The sequence below is a fragment of the Mugil cephalus genome, chromosome 22, assembly GCF_022458985.1.
Source record: "Mugil cephalus isolate CIBA_MC_2020 chromosome 22, CIBA_Mcephalus_1.1, whole genome shotgun sequence".
NCBI classification, from domain to species: Eukaryota; Metazoa; Chordata; class Actinopteri; order Mugiliformes; family Mugilidae; genus Mugil; species Mugil cephalus.
Genome location: NC_061791.1, coordinates 14,345,495 through 14,363,875, shown reverse-complemented (window position 1 = coordinate 14,363,875; position 18,381 = coordinate 14,345,495). Strand labels below are relative to the sequence as shown.

Here is an 18,381-nt window from a genome sequence, read left to right as displayed (position 1 = left end):
TTTAAAAAAAACAATCGATTATTTATGTTAATTAAAATAATAATTTGAAGTATTTGCAATTTTTGTTTACTTTTCTGCATAAAAATTACTCAAAACATGAGTGGTTTTTCACACAAGTCCTGAAAGTGGACAAAGAGAATCCAATCAAACGAATGAAAATCAAATATTATTCTTTCTGTATTTCATTTTTGCAGGAAAATGAGCCAATATTACATATCTGTGAGGTGCAGGAGGTTAACCTCAAGATCAAATTAGACACTATTAGAGTTTTCAGTTTAAAGTGTTTATAATAAATCAAATATCTGGTCTTTACAACACACATGTGAGGAAATGTATGATGGAATGAAAGAAGGAGCTTTCTGCAGACCTTAGAGAAAGAGTTGTTGTTGCTTCTCAGATTGTTTTTCCCCATACCTTAAAGCAGTTTTGGACCAGTTGGTAGTTCTCCCCACGTGCAGCTCCAGCCTTGGAGTAATCCTTGAGCAGGACGAAGAGCTGCTTGGTCAGCTGGCTGGCGTTCTGCTCCACTGCTGGCAGAGGGGCCTTCAGCAGCAGGGTGAAGGCCACCAGAGCCTCCGTGATCACCTGAGAGGGAGGAGGCAGACACAAGGAGAAAATGATGGAGAAGGAGAATTTGACAACGTTAAGATGAGAATGGATCGGACCAACGAGGCAGACGTGTAAACTCTCAGTGCCGCTACCTTGACGTGCATGGAGTCGATGCAGTCGAGCAGCAGCAGTATGAAAGGATCCAGCATCTGCAGGTCTGACGCCTCAGACATCGACACTTTAGACCTCTTCAGACTCAGGTGGAGCAACTGCAGGTTAACAGGCACACACATTAACCTCTCGGGTTTGGGTTCTCCTCAAGGTGCAAAACGACAAACCAAAGCAGGTATATGAATGTGTTCGAGAGCGTTCACCTTGAGCCCGGCGTCCACCAGGATGTGCATGTTGGTTCGGCTGCTGACGGGAGCTCTCTGACCTCCTCTCTTCGGAGTCGGAGGCAGGAGGAGGCAGCTCGGAGGGGGCAGCCTCGGATCTGGAGGAGGCTTCGCCGATTTTTTCTCTCTGCGAACGCACGCAAGTCGTGAGAAGAAAAAAAAAAAAAAAAAACAGAAAAAAAAGTATTTATTTTATTTTGATGTCCGTTTGAGTTTCGTACCGATCCCTCTTGGTGAGCAGCGGCAGGCTCTGGCTGACCAGGCCGTGGCTCAGCAACAGGACGTCTTGAGAGGTCATGCCAGTGTTGACGAGAAGACCCAGGACCAGTCGCCGCAGTACTGCAGTCACCCGGTTACACTGCTTCAAACTGCAGGAGGTCTCCAGGATCTGGAAAGACACGTTTGGTTGGAAGTTAAAACACTGCATATTGCTAAAAAAAGAATTTTGAGACCTTAAGGTCCTTCATGTTGTAATATTCCACAACTAGATGGGTTTGAGTTGCTCTTAGCAAGACTCAAAGTATCTTACTCCTTTCAAAAACAACAGGAATTCCTACAACTCTTGTTGAGCCACTATTATCCTCAAACTCTGACTCCACATGGATTCTTCTCACTCGCCTCCTTCAGTGGCAGTATGAGCTTGGTGATGCTCTCCTTGCTGCAAAACTGTGCCAGCAGCTCGTAGGAGTCCATGCTCTTGCTGTGTCGCGCCTCCATCAGCTTGGAAACGATGCCCTTCACTTCCTTCTCCTCAGCCACTGCCCCGAACAGCTCGTTGTTGAAGATCTGGAGTAAAGCGTGAATAAAAAGAAGTAGAAGTATGTAAGAAAAAGAAATAAAATAAAAGTTAAACTGCACTGAAAAGTTAAACTGAGTTCTCACGTCGATGAGCATGTTCATGCAGGGGTCCAAGTCACCGCTCTTCAGGGTTGGTTTGAGGACCGACAACAGCTGGTACACTGTAAAGGTCAGCACGTGGACCTGCAGAAATGGAGATGAAGCTGATCAGAGACGACGAAGACCTTCTGTTAACTGACTCTGATTCTGTTTGCATGTTAGTGTGGGCTCCTACCTGGTAGCCTTTGACCAGAACCCCCTGCATCTCCTTGAGCAGGTACTGCAGATACCTGCAGCCTAAAGTCTCGATGATCTTCACCAGAGTGCCCCTCGCCACATCGCGGATCTCCTGGAAGCGGTTCCTCAGTAAAACGCAAACCTTGATGAGGATCCTGGATGATACAAAGGAACGGATGTCATGTTCTTACTCTTTTTCACTAGATACGTTTAAATACATTGACGCCACGTGCACACACAGTCATTTACCCCGGCAGGTTGACCTCCATGATGTGTGGAGGCAGGGTCTGCATCAGCTTGACCATAGCGAAAGCCAACGGTATCCGCACCACCTCCTCTTCCTTCACTTCCTTTGACTTCACAGCCTTGTGCTCCTCGTCACGCTTCACCTAAAAGAAACACATACACATATACTTACACTGCTACGCCACGGTTTGAAGTTTTCAAACAGATCGTCGTGCGTCGTACCTTTGCGGTGAGACACTTGTGCAGGCGGGGCAGCACGCTGTCATTAACCGTCTGGTGGATGGCTCTGATCAGAGTCTCCAGCCCCTCACTGCTCTGTGGAAGTCCGCTGGCCACGGCGGCCTGCGCTTTGGCTTTAGCGGCGGCCGCTTCCTCTGGTATGCCAGCCTTTTCTCTATCAGCATCCTCCGTTTCCATGGGGACGTCAGAGGGAGCAACTTTGCCGTCGATCTCCATTCCTTCCTCATCATCGCTCACGTCCAATTCCAAACGTTCAGCTTCAGTTTCATCTTCCTCCTCGATCGTGACACCTCCAGCTGGACGAGGATGTGTTTTTATTCATCTCTATTGGTCAATAAATGCATTTTTTTTTACTCTCTTTCCAACAAAAAATGTCCCTTACCTTCTCTGGCTTTGGCAGCTTCCATTTCTCTGCTGAGGGTCTGGTGGTCAAAATGGAAAGCTTCCAAAGCTGTGACTAGCAAACTGGAATAAAGGAAGCAAAGAAACCACAGAACATAATAAATTTAAGGAAAAGAACTCAACACATTAACAAATGAAGAAAAGACAATCAAAGGTAGAAGCAGCAACAAGTAAGCATTCTGTAAAAGCACACAAACATGACAAACACCCAACCTGACAGCCAGTTTCTGCTCAGCCTGTCCCGTCTGCAGGATGTGAATGAAGTGTTTCAGGTGGTAGAGGTACTTGGACCAGGTCAGCTTGCGACACACTGCGCCCACCACCTCCACCGAGGCCGACGTCATGTTCTCGTGCTGCGGCGCGGGAGGAGGGGAAGGGGTTAGACAAAATAAACAACGAAACGAAACGCGTCGCGCACTTCAGTCTTCAAAGCACCTTGAGCATCGTTTCGTCCAGCAGGGCGGTCATGGCGTACGGCATGATGTAGTTCTGGAGGGAACGCGGCGTCAGCACCACCGTGCCCTCCGTCAGCTGTTTGGCCAACTTCCTCAGAGCACGACCCCGTCGGTGGATCTAAACAAACACAGAAAGCACGCGCGTCAGGTAAAGAAGCAGGAGGAGGAATTCAGTTGTGTCGCTTTTGCGCTCTTTTACCTGGATGTGCTTCATGTGCTCAAAGAAGTCAGACTCAGGGTCGTTGTAGTTGGTGAGCTGCACCAGGTCTCTGAACTCTTTCTTGGAGGGAAAGGTCTTCACCAGGCAGGCCAGTATGGTGGTGTATTCATGCTGCACGCTCTGGGGAGTGGTTGGGGCAAGTTTAGTGGCTTCATGATAAACAGGATCAGGAGACTAGAGTTTTAATAAAGTGCGTATTTGTACATCAGTCTTGCTGCGGAGCCCTTTGAGTACAGCGTCCAGGATGGTGTGTTGCACTACGTCCCTGTAGATCTGCTCTCCGGGCCCCACGACTGCCAGCTGGGTGATGACTGCAGAGAGGCACAAGGTGGCGTTGTCTGCCAGCGACATGTCTCCAATCTGTGTGAGGTAGGGAGGAAGAAAACAGGCAATAAATCTTTTTAGGCTGCAGCTTTGTGCAGCTAGTTTGGACTAGAGAACTAGTGGAGATCGATTGTACGAGATATCGAGCCGATATTTGCATTTTTTTTTATTATTATTGCTATCGGCATTGGCTGATACATGAGTGCCTTCACTAAGCACATATATACATTTTTATCTCCGGCAAGATTTACAGACTGACATCTACAGGCAGCCCTGTGCTGCTGGAGACACTGTGGACCCGTGCAGCCCATACATTGCCCCTACCCCACTAACACAGTGTGTGCAGCTGGAAACTGGAATATATATAATAATATCTAATATAAATATTCTTTGAGTTCAGTAATGTTTTTGGTTTAGACTTGTAACATGTGTTATCATTGAGTCATTGTTATCATGTAAATGGAGGGAGAAAAAGCAGTATTGGCGCCAAATATCAGCTCAGAAAAATCGGCCACATGCATCGGCCATCGGCCAAGGCTGATGTAAAATAATCGGTATCGGCCCTAAAAAATCCATATCGGTCAATCTCTAGTTTAGACAGCATGCAACTGTATATCTACTCACCTCATATGTGTGGAAACAGTTGTGCATGATGGTGCTGATGTAGTCCAAGTCCAGAGTCTGCATGTCTCTGACTCGCCTTGCAGCGTCTTGGAAAGCCGTCAGCCGCACGTCGAAGTAGACCTCATCCAAGTGTCGGCTGTCGAATGCGTTGAGCTGGAAAGATTGAGAAGAGAACAGCACGTTTGGTGGAGCAGTTTGTAATACTGGGGTCAGGGATGAACTACTTACTGTTGAGACCTCTGTGAGAGTTTCATAATAACAATCTTGATGTGGATGAGTGATCAACACTTTTTATTCAATTTCCAGTCAGACTAAATCCTCATCATAACATTTAGAACTAATCAGAGCCATTTGGTCTAAATCAATTGTCCAGGCAGATTTTTCCTGGAGTACAATCAGTTCCCAATGGAGAAACTCCATTATGCAATTTTTTGTTCCAAGAAAACTAGTCTGGTATAAAGATACTTGCAACTTTTTTGTCATTGTTGGGCCAGATACTTGTATATAAGTGTGACAGAGGAAGACATATGTAATAAAACATGGAATGTGATTTCATGGAAACTGTAATCTCTCTTGAATGTAATAATTTATATGAATGGACTAAATGAGCTCTTACCTTTGCTGCTAAATCAGTGATATATGTGAGCGAAGGATCCAGATCTGACAGAGTCTGAAAACAGAGTAGCACAGACAGAAATAAATACATTTAAAAAAACAAAAAGCCTGCATGAAATAACGGACTCTTACATTCTGCAGCTGGATAGATAAAGGTCTTTATTTCTGGAAATATATCAACGTTTAACTGTACCTGGAAGACGTTGGTGAGAGCCTGCCTCGGCAGCTTGTTGTGAATGACGGAGAAGAGTTTGGTGAGCGGTCGCAGGAAGTCCGATGGCTGCATGCACTGCCGCAGCAGGTTCTGGATGGTGGCCAGGATGTCGATTTCCGTCTCCTGAAACAAACACAGTTTTCATTGAGCTGAGCCTCCCGGTCAAATGATCTCGATGCCACAGAAATAAAGGTCCAAACTCCCAGGCCATGACCATGACCTTCAAGAATACAATTTCTAGAGAAAGTCACATACATCCTTACATCCTTAAAAGCCAAATACCCCTTGAATTTTGCAAAAAGCATCTGAATTTAAATTCTGAATTTGAATCAAGATAGTTTTATAAATCTTACTTGAGGGTTGTGACCTTTCTGGAGATATGGAAGCAGCAGGCTGATGAGCACCGAGCTTTGCTCCTTGTCAGTCACAAATCGACTGACCCTGACAGAGAGGGACAGAAACACGTGGACACATTAGTTTGATGAAATTGTACACAACAACAATCTTGGGAAAACAAAAAAAAAATCTAAATGAATGACAGTAAACCCACTTGGAGAGGATGTTGAGCTCTCTGGCCACCTGTGCCCTGAACTTCTTCTTCTTCAGTCTCTCTGTGTTGCGAACAACTCCGCTCAGGTAGTGCAGCAGGGTGGAGATGTGAGGCAGGAGCAGTCTGGAGCCTTGACTTAATGAGTCTGGAGAAAATACGACGAAGAGCATGTTTCATTTTGACGGTAAGCCGTTAGAGTTGGAGGATGAAATAAAGCAAACAAAGATCAGATATGACTCTGTTCGTTAAATGTACAATCTGCCGACCTGCAGTCACGACAGAGGCCTCCTCAGGCTGCGGGAAAACACTGCCGTTCACGCTGATCTCGGACTCAGCCTCCGAGGCAACAAAGTCTTGGGCTGTTGCTAGAAACTCGGCAATGCCCATCACCATGGCGATGGTAGCTGGGGACGCGTTCTTGGCTGAGAGGAGGGCGAAGACGTTCAGGAGGATGCCGCAGTCCGGGCGGCCTGGCCTCTGCTTGGCTAGCAGGGGGAAGAACCTGAGACAGACGGGGAGGAACTCTCATATCTGCAGCTGATGGAAAGACACCAAAGTAAAACGGATGGAGATGTGACTGGTACTGACCTGGCGTCTTTGCACCACACCTGGATGAGCTTCAGGAGAGGGGTGGGGGAGTAGGTGCTCTCCGTGGGGAGACGACACACCTGCACGTGAGAGAAAACAAACTTTTAGATCAACCGCAACTGTGTGGACAAAGGAAACAAACAGAAGTTACAACACGTACCTGAGGCCAGACCACACCATGGAACACAGCATCAATCTCATCTGGGGTGAAGTTGTACGAGTCAAAGCCATCAAAAAAGTCCTGGATCCTCAAGATGCCGAGTCGCCTCAGGTTCTTCAGAGGACTAATGCAACCTGGTTTAAGCTGTACAGAGAGGAAGGATGACTCAGACCTTGAAAAGAAACAATGCGAGTTAAATCAATCATTTTCAATCCTGATTACCTGGTCCCTGCTGTCCAAGATGGTGGACACCGAGGACGTGACACACAGCAGGATCTGCAGCACTTTGGGCAGGTACATGTGGATGAGGTGGCCCAGCTTATGGATCACCACGTTGATGATGTTCAGAAGGCTGTGCTGGCGGCCCAGCGGCAGGACGGCGCCCAAGTCCGTCTCTGCAACCGCCTTCTCCACTGCAGCCAGACAGGAGCCTATGGACATGTACAGAGGACCAGATGAAATAGGGATCTTTATATTTCTCAGGGGAACACGCGCTCAAGACACATTCAGTACATTTACATGCACAGCTTAACTGAGTTGTGCTCAAATTTGACTTTCTGAATGCGGTTTTGTCCCAGTTTACATGCAACGGAGAAAATCAAATAACTGATGGGAACATGTCCTCCTCTTCCACACTAGGTGGCGATATGTGTCTTTTCAGCACGGTAATACAGTCCCCCTTCCAGTTACATCATATAATAAACAGCTGGAGTCGTTCATGTGGCAGACCGGTATTTCAAACAAAAACAAGATGGATAATGGTACAGCTTTGTAATCTCGTATGTGATGTTCGCGATCTTTATGGTACAGATAATATGTACGCTATCCCTCAGATGGTTCTACTACCAAATCTGCTTGGGCTACCAGATCGGCTCTGGGAGTATCCGGCACTTCCAGATGACATCACGTAGTAATTAGGGATAGTGACATCATTTTTTATACTTAGTTGAGTGAGGTTAGTAGTTTCAGTGTTTAGCAGTTGTTATTGAAGCAGAAACTGATAAAAGTTGTATTATTATTTAAACTTTTTAAGGACAAAACTTCTTAAAATCTTTTTGCGCCTATTATACGAATGAACTCAAATCTCTACTCAAATTATTTCATAATTTTCAAAATTCCATTTTTTTTGGGAATAATGTGCTGTCATCGTATTTTTTGTCTTACCTTACCAAAACATACTGTGAAAAATAAATGATAAATGAAAACTGTGTTGTCTAGTCCATTTAAAGTCGGATTAAGGCAATAATTAGTTTTTTTTTTTTTCACACTGCTGTATCGTGTAAACGGTCCATAACTGCTGTACAAAAACCATTTAGGGGTTTCATTTGTTCAGAATGAAAGAGATAAAAATATACAATGAAGAGCTTTACTTTTTAAAGTATGCGTGTGTCTGACCTTGGCTGTGATGGGACACAGGCTCCAGAAGCAGGTCGATGAACATTCCCAGCTCCTCAGCCTGGCAACCGGCCAGGAAGCGCAGGATGATGGAGGACCGGGAGGAGGCGGTCGCCTTCCCCTGAAACCTGCTGCCGGCTTTAGTGCGCAGGCGGCCAAACAGGATCCTGCATCACACATGGCAAACAAAAGGGACCGGTGACTCAGAAAATAAAACCTTGGGTACAACTTAATATTAATATTAATATTATTATCTAAATAAATAATATATATATAAAAATCAGGAACATTCTGTAAATCTTCTCCTTTATTTTTCTTCTTTAAACCATTGATAACCACAGTCAATTTTAAGGGTTTTAAATTAGATTACAGTGTTGATATGAGGCAGCCAGCAGCAGAGGTCAAGACTAGATAAATTAAATGAAAGTGTGTAGTCTGATTTGCTGTGGACATAGAGTGTACAGAAAGACAGTCCTCCTTTGTTAACCACTCTGCTGCTGCTCCTTTCAAGAAAATGAAAAGAACTGGTGATTGTATTATCCAATAAAAATACAAAGGGATAACATGCTCTTTCACTTTCCGGCCACTCAAGACGTCTGTAGGCCACATGAATCTGAAACAATATGGCCTGAGACACAAAAATGTCTTAGAGATACTGGTAGAGTACAGTCAGTCTAGCCGTTTAGCCATATAGTGGTGACATATTAGAGTGGAACTCTAAGTTAAGTAAGCATATTTTGTTTTTAACTGAAAAAGAAGAAAACGTCCAGAGACGTGTACGGTACCTCATGAGCAGCGGGATGAGTCTGTCTCTGTGGGAAGCGTCAACCACTCCTGTCTCCTCGGAAATGTTGAAGTGGACAATCTCATCTTTGAAGTGTTTGTCATCCAGAAGCCTCTCGAGATTCTCCCTGAACACACGCACGAGTCAGATAACGGCAGCGACTCCATCTTGCATTGATAGTCTTCAGTGGGACACATGCTTAAACTTAGGTGACTTAGGCTTTCTCACGATGTAGCTTTAAAAATGTGAACGAAAAGGCCAAGTTATAGCACATAGGTGGCAGAAAAAAATGTGTGTTAGGATAAGTGTATAGGTTCAAACCTATCCCACCAAACTAGTCCCTGGGTGCCTTGTATGGCTTCCCTTTTCCTCCCTTTGTATGTGTACATACTGAACATACAGTACACAGGCAGTAAAGGCGCTTTACATTTTACATCCTGAACAAAGCCCCACACATACATCCGACTGTAATGCCAAACATCCTCCGAGCAGCTCATCTGTCTGCATTTTGGCTCAATGTGTAGCCAACCGACACTTGATAACGTCGGACGCCCTAATGTCAGACACTGTCCTCACTGAGGTGGAAGTTAGCATTCCTCCATGTGTAACCGTAGAGGGCTGATGACGAGAGTCGCCACTTCATCAAAGAAGCTCACAATGAGCCCACTGAAGAAGAGGAGAGCTGCAGACTGCTGCTGCCAAAGTAGCATTACTGTATATCTGATTTCTCCATCTCTTACTTGTACGGCACTATGTTTGGGTCTTTGTATGTGAGGACACACTCCAGCGCCACTTTCTGAATCTGTTGGTCCTGGTGGCACAGCAGCTGAAAGCAGAGAGGAAGAGAAATATATCACGCTCGTTTGATAAATTAGAAAATACCCAACAATACAATCTCCGTTTTTATTAGATAGTTATGTCGCAGTATCTAGCAACTCGGAGTGCGTGTGTTTAGTCTGAGTACCTGGTTATAGAGCTCACGGAGGCTGCTCTCCAAATACAGAGAGCGAGGGTTGGTGAATTTGGCGAACACCTTCAGATGGGCGATAAGATGTCTGTGGAAAAAAAAAAATATCAATGAAAGACATACTATTTGCAAACAAGAGATTCTTCCATTTACTGCATAATGAAGTAGAGCCATAGACCGTGCAATATTCTTTTCATTTATTTGCCTGTTAAAATTTTAAGACACCCTTAGGCTCAACAAGGTGGGGAGGTGTATTAAGCCTTAACTGTATGATGCATATTTGTTAAAGTGAGTCAGTTTCAACCTTGCGAGGTTTTCATCAGGGGTGAAACTGTAAAACAGTTTATACTAAAGGGTCAAGAGGAAATGGACACAAAATATCTCAATACTTTAATGGAAAAAGTGTATCAACACCACAAATACTGATGTTTTATTATATATATATAAACTACAAATCTCAATTGGAATATTGTAAAATTTAAAAAAAAAGATTCCCCTTTTCGTCCACTAGGTTGTGCTATTTCTTAGTTTGCAGTCAATTAAATCAGGTTACAGTAAACTGCAATACAGTGATACAGAATAGATTGTCACCATGAGCCTCATTTAAGAGAGAGAACACACTGAGACAACAGAACAGGTTTTTAATTTGACAACCTGATGGTAAATGGGCTTTCAGGGGTATGTATCTTCTGTATGAGGGAATAAATCAGGTTATTATGAGTGTTTTATGAGTAGGCCTGCTTCAATCTCATTTTGCCGCAATGAGAAATTATGTAAGGAAGAATAATCTACGAGGTTATCAACTAACTTATTATAAGTGTTCCTTTTGGGGCCATAATTAGCAGTAGAAAAAAGGTAATACTGCAAAATTCATATGTACAAGTTGGGGTTCTGGGCCATAGCAGTGGTGTAAAAATATTGTATTATGACACAGATAAATACAAAAAGTACAACATTAAATCATATGACTGAAACATGGTAGTGTCTGAAACAAAAAGCCAGGAATCTTTTTTAACTTGTACATTACGATTAGGTCTTACTTGGCAGCGACTCTCCTCGGCAGTGCCTTCCTCTGTTGTTTGTTTCCCTCCTCTGGCTCCTGCTCCTCTTCCTCCTCTTCTTCTTCCACCTCTACAGTCATCCCCATCTCCTCGAGAGCGGCTTCGCTTCTCTTCCTCAGGTCCTGAGTCGGCGCCACCAGCAGGTCGGTGGGATAAAACTCATTCCTGCCAACAAGACAAGATCAGATACTTGCACATCTAAGCGTGAGAAACATTTGTTGAAACAATCTGTCAGGTTGACTTCCTTTTAAATACCTACCTAATAAACCTGAGCAGCAGGGGGCTCAGCTCCCGGCTGCGTGGCTCCACCCTTTCCGGGAACTGGGCCATGGCGCGCCACAGCAGGCTGCGGAAGTTGGGGAAATCCGTCCTGTCATTAGGGTCAGAGGTCGACTTTAGCTGGTCCAGGAACAGCACCCCGACGTCCCCACTTTCGATGACATCACAGCCTGGTTCACCGTGCAGATCAGATCCCTCTTCATCGCTTTCATCATCTTCTTCAAGTTCCTTTTCTATAACACAGAGAGAAAGGAAAATTAATTCAATGCCAAGTAACGTATCAACAAAATGTGTCGATGTTCTGACAACAAACCAGTGGGGACACTGTACAAATAAATAACTAGATACATATACACCCACGCTAGCAGGCTTACCGGCTATCCCTGCTACTATCTCCAGCTGTTCATGGTACACCCTCCAGAACTCCTTGTTGTCCATTCCTTTGGCGTGGCTCCTGTTAAAAAGAAAGACATTTAAGTTAAATTTAAACAACAACAATATTCAAGGAAGACAAATGGCTGTAGTATGCTAATAAGTTAGTATTGTTAGCTAATGTGTTTAAAATGTGTTCAAGGATTCAGTAAAATACTACATGACATGAAAAGCGGATGAATTACAGAAAACAAATGATACAATACATCAAAACATCATGAACATGCACAATTTCTTTACACTTACACAAGAAGTTCAATGACTGGATCCCACAGAGGCCTGAAGTTGACGAACAGCATTGCTATGAGATATCGCAGAGGAACCTGAGGTAGAACAGGGACGATGGTGATGATGTGTTGACATACAACAATTCACTACTACATTAAACATTAAAAGCATCACAATTAATTCATACATATCTCTGTTGGATCAATTTGGAGCTGGTGTCCAATTGTGTTTCAACAGCTCAGGGCCAGGAAATCTGGTTCTAACTAATTTTATTATGTTTTATTTTATGTTTTATCGTAGTTGGTCTGACGTAGGCAGGTCTGATCTGATTTGACACTGGCACGTATTTAATGGAAGTGAAATCACTGTGACAAACTATAACTTTGTGACTGCTGTTTTTCTTCTTCTTTTTCTTTCGGTATAGCATCGAGTGGATAGGTTTTCAACAGCGGATCCGCTGTTGAAAAAAGGGGGTCTACAAGGTTGGTTGATTAAACATTTTTATTATATTTTTTTTAACTTTTCCCCACAAATTTAAATTTCTTTATATACACATTAACTTGAATCCAACATATTTTAATAAAGGGATAAATGGAGGCAGAAGACGTTATCTTTCAGTCACCACTTCGCTCATTCAGCGATACAGGAGCTGTTTCACACAGTGCCACGCTAGACCTGTCAATCTAAGCCTACTGTATACAGTAGGACCCGCCGCCTCACTGCCGAGCCAATCACAAGGCAGCACATTATACACTGACTATCAGGTTGCGAGAGCCTATTCAAAATATTCTGAATTAAGCATAACTTTAGGTAAAAGGTATTGTTAAATGGTCTGCACTTAAATAAAATGTATACGCTAGTGGCTTATTTACTCAGTTACCCATCATTACCGAGCTAAGCTCTAGAGCAAAGGTCTTCAACAGAGAGATTATTTGAACAGCTTAATATTGAATGCAAAATGATAATAATAATTATGTATATTTATAAATAGCACTAGGCCTAGTTTAATACAGAACACATATAGTAGCCCTGTGTTGGTGAGGTAACAGACCCTAATAAAACCACCAGAGCTCCTCTGGGTACCTGCTGGAAGGTTCCTGGTGGCCCCTGAGGCAGACTGCGCGGCACCAGGTCGTGTCTCAGCTTCCGGAGGTGAAGCAGCTTCTCTCTGTAGTCCTGCACTGAAGCCGGCACCAGCTCTGCCTGCAGGCAAACAGCAAACACCGGCTGCACCTCCACATTGTCCTCACCCTGGACAAAGCAGCAGACAGAAAATAAGCACACAAGCCTATTGTTACTAATGATCATCTCATTAAGAGGGTCATGAGAACCTGTGGGTGGACTACCTCGGCCTGATGAGGGAGCTGAGCCTCAAACTGAGAGAAGATCCTCAGAGTCAGCAGGCGGATCTGAGCGGGGGAATAATTAACGATATTAGAGTCGCATCATCCTTCATCAAGAAAAGTTCCTATGAGTGGAGACGAACCTTAGAAATGTTAGAGGAGAGGTTGGTGTGCAGCATCTGGTAGAGCTCCAGCAGTGCATTGTGGGACAGGTGCTCTGAAACGCCATTGAGCGACAGGCGGGTGTAGTACAAGTCAGCTAGCAGCAGAGCCGACGGGTCTGTGGGAAACTTCCTGTAGCGACAAAGGCAAAGACGAAACCTCTAGAGGGAGCGTAAAGGAAGGGACGGGTGTAAAGATGAGAACACACACGGCTCTTACCGCAGGATGGAGCTGACTTTGTCTACAGTCACCAGAGAGAGGAGCTGGGCAGAGCTGTCCAGAGACAGTAGGCAGCTCAGAGCCTGTCTGGCTACGAACAGAGCAGCTGGAGGGTTGAGAGAGGAGAGATTTAAGAGGAGTTCCTCTGTTTATCTCAACAAACACACAGGTAGTAAAAACAATTAAGTTTGATAAGATTTCTCTTTGAGTTACGGAATAGGCTCCTTCATTTTTAGGTGATAAATGAATCACTAATAATAATAATAATCTTATTAGGGGTGGAGAAAGCATATTCTATCAATACACAGAAGAACTAAGCCAAGAATTTATCAATTTTTTTAAAAACACATGCAAATAATCAGCAATCAAATCACTGAAAACCAGACTGAGAGCTTTATCTTAATATCCATACCATAATAAAAGCCCTGCTTGCATTAGACGGTACTTTTAATAACTGAACTGTAGAGGTAATGTCACATCCTAATCCTGTGCAAATCAGCTGTGTCCTTAATTTGTAAAGTAAAAACAACACTTCAAACGACTACAAATTTCCAGTGAAGATCAATGTGGACATACAAGCAAAATACAAAGAAATGACAAACCTTTCCCTAGTTTCTCTGTCTCAATCTCACACAGGAGGTGGATCAATAAAGACGTCACAGCAGGAACAACATCAGCTGGAGCCAGAGGTCTGAGGGAGAAAAAAATTTACATAGATCAAAACCAGAGTTTAGCTCCATACTTAGAAAATGAATAGGGAGTGAGTGGATACATTCATTAGTTTACTGTGATATGGGCAGTCCCTATTAATCAACTGCCAGTAAATTGAGCAGTTTTAGCTCATTATGCTAATGAAGTGTTTTTATGTGTGTGCTTTAACCTGAGGTGTGGCAGCAGCATCAGAGCAGCCCAAGGCTGCGACAGGTCAGACATGGACCGGTTCTCCTCCTCAGGTAATCTGATCAGCGACAGCACCTGCTCCGGTACTGGAGGCTGCTCACTGCTGGCCTGACCCGCCTCTTTACTGCTGAACACTCTGCTCGGGGAGGAGAGGAAAGGGAAAACACTTTCAAATATTTCATTTCATTTAAACACTGCGACCGTAAACGCATCCTGCAGTCCCTCACCCCGTGGTCTGCCCGGTGAAGAGCAGCGGGTAGGTCTCAAAGGCCATGGAGCCATCGGTAGGGGGCGGGGCTTTGGCGAGGATCAGGCTGACCAGCGCGTCCAGGCCGCGGTGGCGAGACAGGGCGTCGCCGCAGCCGAACAGCCCGGCGGTGAAGCGCAGCAGGCTGGGGAGGAAGAGCTGCAGGGGAGGGGAGGAGCGGAGGTGAGACCGGGGAACGCATCAAAACTCCCAAACTGCACCAACGTGAACTCACCTGCTCAAACTGTTTCATAGTGAACATCTCCTTGGTGAACTCCAGTATCAGATCGTGCTCTGTTGTGCTGCCGAACACCTGATAAAGAACAGAGTCAGGCTACTTCATCTTCCTTTAAACACGTTAATAAATAGAGAGCTTGTATTTTCTTCATCTAGACACCTTTTGCACGGTCTCCTGGACGAGGCCTTTGGGCAGGCTGATGTTCTCCCCGAGGAGCAGAGAGGAGAGGATCTGGAGGAGGAGACGGGAGCAGGGAGCTGACAGGGACGAGCTCTTAATCAGCCGCAACACCGTCTGCAGGAAGGAGAACAGGCCCTGTGACACCAGCAACAAGCTCCCCCAGCGGAATAAAATGGCATTCAGGCGAGACATGACAGGTGAACAGGGTAGAAATGTTAATTGATAGATGTCACCATGAAACTTTTCCAGTTGATACTTCCAATATTTTTTTTGTATTACAAGTTTTCTGTGAATTAATATTTAATTATGCAAATGGAAACCAACATGTACCAAACCAACTCTACTCAAATCCTTGAAAACATATCATATAATCATATTACCTTATATAATATCAAAATATCACATTAAATTTTCATTCAAGTGTGAAACGTGCATGATGATCCACTGCATCGTTTCCACCTTCGTCTCCTTTTACCAAAGACAATTTTACGGCCGGATGAACTCAGATGGGTCTGACTTCTCTCCTCTCCTTCATGTTTCTTTTCTTTGACTTTTTTCTTGCTAATTTGAGCTCTAATTTTCTTCGTAGAGAAGACTTCGCAACATTTTGAAATGTCCCTCGCAGACAAACACAGACTGACAGAACATCCAGTCACGTGACGCTTTTGAACGAATCACGTTGTCAGACATTGTCACTAGTCTATGATCAATTAGATCTGCCTTTCTTCTTTCACGACTGGTTGCCAACTCAAAGGATATGACCATATTTGGACCCGGCAGACTAATGCAGGAGAAACAGAGCTTTAAAACTGTACCTCATGTGCCGGGGTAGAGATGAGGCTCGCAGCGCTACGCTAACTTTTAGCGAATTTAGGAGCAAACTAGAGGCGCATCACAGACAAAGTGTAGGAAAAGTTTATGAAATAAACTCCTTGGTAGAAGACACGTTAATGAAGCGAAATGAAGCCATGTCTCGCCTTAAATCAATGTTCTCCTACCTGGCAAACGGCTTCTGGTTTGGTAACCTTGGCTCCATCCTTGTAGGACGTCAAAGTGTGGATAATAAACAGCAGCCTCTCCAGCTGCTCTGTCGCCAAGGCCGCGTTTTCTCCCTTCGCCTCCATGACCGCCAAGACCTCCTCCACACTGACCTGTACACGGCATCATCAGACAGGAGGGGTCAAAATCAAACTCTGGATGCAGGGACACTGAGGAGAAAGAGGGTCAGATCTTTCCGTGTGCCGCCGGCCTCACCTGCAGAGACTCCCACAAAACCAGGAAGTGCTCTCTGTCAACGTGGTCGGCTGCAGCCTGGGCCATGTGATCCAGGGCGTCCCTGACGGAGTTCCACGGCAGAGAGGTGCCGGGGTTGGTCGTGGGGCCGAGCTTACGCAAAGCCACAGGGAAAGCCTGGGAGGATGCAGAGCAGAGGGACATTTAGATCAGTCAGAAATGTACGCGTGAATGAACTCTTCTGTTCAACGCTCCACAGTGATGTAATCCTCGTATCGTCTTCCTGTTTTGTTTGTTTGGCTATTTATTTGTGTGATATTGTAACATTCAAGAGGGGTCACATTTGACCTGGAAGACAATACGAGGGTTGGAAACTGAGTGATATTTCTGCACATAGACTCACTGTTCCAGCACAGGAATGGAACATGTGCCTGACTCCCTTGCACATCTCAAACAGCAGCTGACCGGTTCCCTCCACTTTGTCGGGGTGCTGCTCCAGGTCTGAGAACACGTGGGTCAGCAGCGCGTCGAGATCTGGGACCTGCGTCAGAGAGCGCGACGGCAGCTTGTCAGAGAAAGTGGAACACGGTGCAACTGCAAGAAAACACGAAGATGACAAACGCACGCGACTTCGTATCCGAGCTCAGTCACTCACCTTTCTCATCAGAAAAGAGAAGCTCTCTGCTGCAAACTTGCGGATGTGCTCTTTCTTGTGCTCCAACAGTGTGCTGTACAGACTGTGGGGTGGAGAGACATTTTACTATACTTTGATCACCTTTGATCATCTCCAGCAGATATTATTTAACATTTACTGAACAGTTAGTGAGCCTTTACCTTTATTAAGCCACCTTTCTAACTGAACGTTACACCTCACCTGTAGATGTTGGCCATGTCCTTCACCATGAGTCTCCACAGGTACTTGTAGAGGTAGGAGAGGCAGGTGAACACCCACTCCAGGACCTCCGTGTCCTTGGTGTCCAGCAGTGAGCTGATCAGGACGAAGAAGTCGGGGAAGTGCGGATAGAAGTCGGTCTGCAGGTCTCTGGCCAGCTGCACCACCAGGCTGGCGAGAAGAACGACACAAGTGACTGAGCAGAGAATACCACGCAGGGTTACAAGAAACAGAGAAGCAGCAAACTGATCTTGGCAAACCGCACAGCGGCCGATTCTCCCGACAAAGCCATGCACAACACTTACTCCAGCAGGGGTTGGTAGGCCAGGCTGTTCTTGACAGCCAGGTGCTTTTTCAGGGTTTCCACTATGGACTTCTGATGGAACACCAGCATGTTGAACGACTGGCTCTTGTTGGACACTTCTTTCAAAAATGTAGCTGCGAGGGAAGACACAATCAAACCGATCGTGAGCACAAACCTCTCCTCAGGTTCTACCTAAGTAGTGACAACAACACGGCAAATACTGATACATACTGAAATGTTCTGTCAAGTTGAGGTCTCTCCATTTTGTCAGTCCTTCGGAGAAGTATGTTTCTACTTCCTGCAAACACAGAGGAACTCGCCAATCAGAGGCAATATTTACAGTAAAAACTCTAGAAATTGTTATAGTTATATAGTTACAGACCTCAGCATAAGATCCAGTCCTGTCAATGCGATGGATGACATCGATGTTGACGTTGGCAAGTCTCTCAGCAAATGTGAGAAACTGGAAAATAAAAACAGAAAACTTTACAAAGTGCTACAGGTGCTGTACACACGGTTATACATGTTTCAGAGCTTAAATGTTGCACGCGAGCTACGTGTTAACAGATTTAAAGCTGGAAAATGCCACAAAATGGTTTAAATGGTTTGTATTTCCACTGTATCACTGCTCCTCGGTTAGCATCATGCTGCATTTGTTTCTGGACTCTCACCCTGTAGGTGTTCTCAGACTTGTGATACGAAGACTTGGATTTGATCTTCATCTTGGCCTCGTTGTTCGATACGAGAAGAATAATATTCCGAAGACCGACGTGCGACTTAAATGGTTCATGAAAAGTTTCTTCCCTCAGCTAATGTTACAACTGTTTACACACACGCCGACAGCAGGGAGCAGCCATGTTT

At 44.9% G+C, this 18,381-nt stretch overlaps 1 protein-coding gene across 2 annotated transcripts in view; it reads right to left on the bottom strand.

Annotated features, from left to right (window-relative positions):
- Positions 1–18,381, bottom strand: part of utp20 (UTP20 small subunit processome component) — a 22,250-nt gene extending 3,869 nt beyond the window's left edge. The window contains exons 1-49 of one of the 2 annotated variants that reach the window (XM_047575891.1): positions 18,192–18,381; positions 17,903–17,983; positions 17,752–17,818; positions 17,522–17,654; positions 17,199–17,387; positions 16,980–17,061; positions 16,728–16,865; positions 16,346–16,501; positions 16,090–16,242; positions 15,071–15,205; positions 14,909–14,986; positions 14,654–14,832; positions 14,407–14,562; positions 14,129–14,217; positions 13,527–13,632; positions 13,289–13,439; positions 13,134–13,211; positions 12,886–13,053; positions 11,821–11,897; positions 11,517–11,596; positions 11,123–11,375; positions 10,843–11,028; positions 9,800–9,890; positions 9,576–9,661; positions 8,837–8,962; positions 8,052–8,218; positions 6,879–7,087; positions 6,657–6,800; positions 6,497–6,576; positions 6,175–6,410; positions 5,909–6,053; positions 5,712–5,799; positions 5,338–5,481; positions 5,146–5,199; positions 4,530–4,682; positions 3,786–3,941; positions 3,561–3,701; positions 3,342–3,479; positions 3,120–3,259; positions 2,887–2,969; positions 2,487–2,800; positions 2,268–2,407; positions 2,017–2,173; positions 1,827–1,925; positions 1,563–1,730; positions 1,166–1,332; positions 924–1,071; positions 702–818; positions 415–585 (exon numbers count right to left, since the gene is read on the bottom strand). In XM_047575891.1, coding sequence (XP_047431847.1) covers positions 415–585; positions 702–818; positions 924–1,071; positions 1,166–1,332; positions 1,563–1,730; positions 1,827–1,925; positions 2,017–2,173; positions 2,268–2,407; positions 2,487–2,800; positions 2,887–2,969; positions 3,120–3,259; positions 3,342–3,479; positions 3,561–3,701; positions 3,786–3,941; positions 4,530–4,682; positions 5,146–5,199; positions 5,338–5,481; positions 5,712–5,799; positions 5,909–6,053; positions 6,175–6,410; positions 6,497–6,576; positions 6,657–6,800; positions 6,879–7,087; positions 8,052–8,218; positions 8,837–8,962; positions 9,576–9,661; positions 9,800–9,890; positions 10,843–11,028; positions 11,123–11,375; positions 11,517–11,596; positions 11,821–11,897; positions 12,886–13,053; positions 13,134–13,211; positions 13,289–13,439; positions 13,527–13,632; positions 14,129–14,217; positions 14,407–14,562; positions 14,654–14,832; positions 14,909–14,986; positions 15,071–15,205; positions 16,090–16,242; positions 16,346–16,501; positions 16,728–16,865; positions 16,980–17,061; positions 17,199–17,387; positions 17,522–17,654; positions 17,752–17,818; positions 17,903–17,983; positions 18,192–18,242 — 6,648 coding nt within the window. In that variant the 5' untranslated portion in view covers positions 18,243–18,381. The remainder of the gene's footprint in view (positions 1–414; positions 586–701; positions 819–923; positions 1,072–1,165; positions 1,333–1,562; positions 1,731–1,826; positions 1,926–2,016; positions 2,174–2,267; positions 2,408–2,486; positions 2,801–2,886; positions 2,970–3,119; positions 3,260–3,341; positions 3,480–3,560; positions 3,702–3,785; positions 3,942–4,529; positions 4,683–5,145; positions 5,200–5,337; positions 5,482–5,711; positions 5,800–5,908; positions 6,054–6,174; positions 6,411–6,496; positions 6,577–6,656; positions 6,801–6,878; positions 7,088–8,051; positions 8,219–8,836; positions 8,963–9,575; positions 9,662–9,799; positions 9,891–10,842; positions 11,029–11,122; positions 11,376–11,516; positions 11,597–11,820; positions 11,898–12,885; positions 13,054–13,133; positions 13,212–13,288; positions 13,440–13,526; positions 13,633–14,128; positions 14,218–14,406; positions 14,563–14,653; positions 14,833–14,908; positions 14,987–15,070; positions 15,206–16,089; positions 16,243–16,345; positions 16,502–16,727; positions 16,866–16,979; positions 17,062–17,198; positions 17,388–17,521; positions 17,655–17,751; positions 17,819–17,902; positions 17,984–18,191) is intronic. The other variant, XM_047575892.1, reaches the window with a different exon arrangement.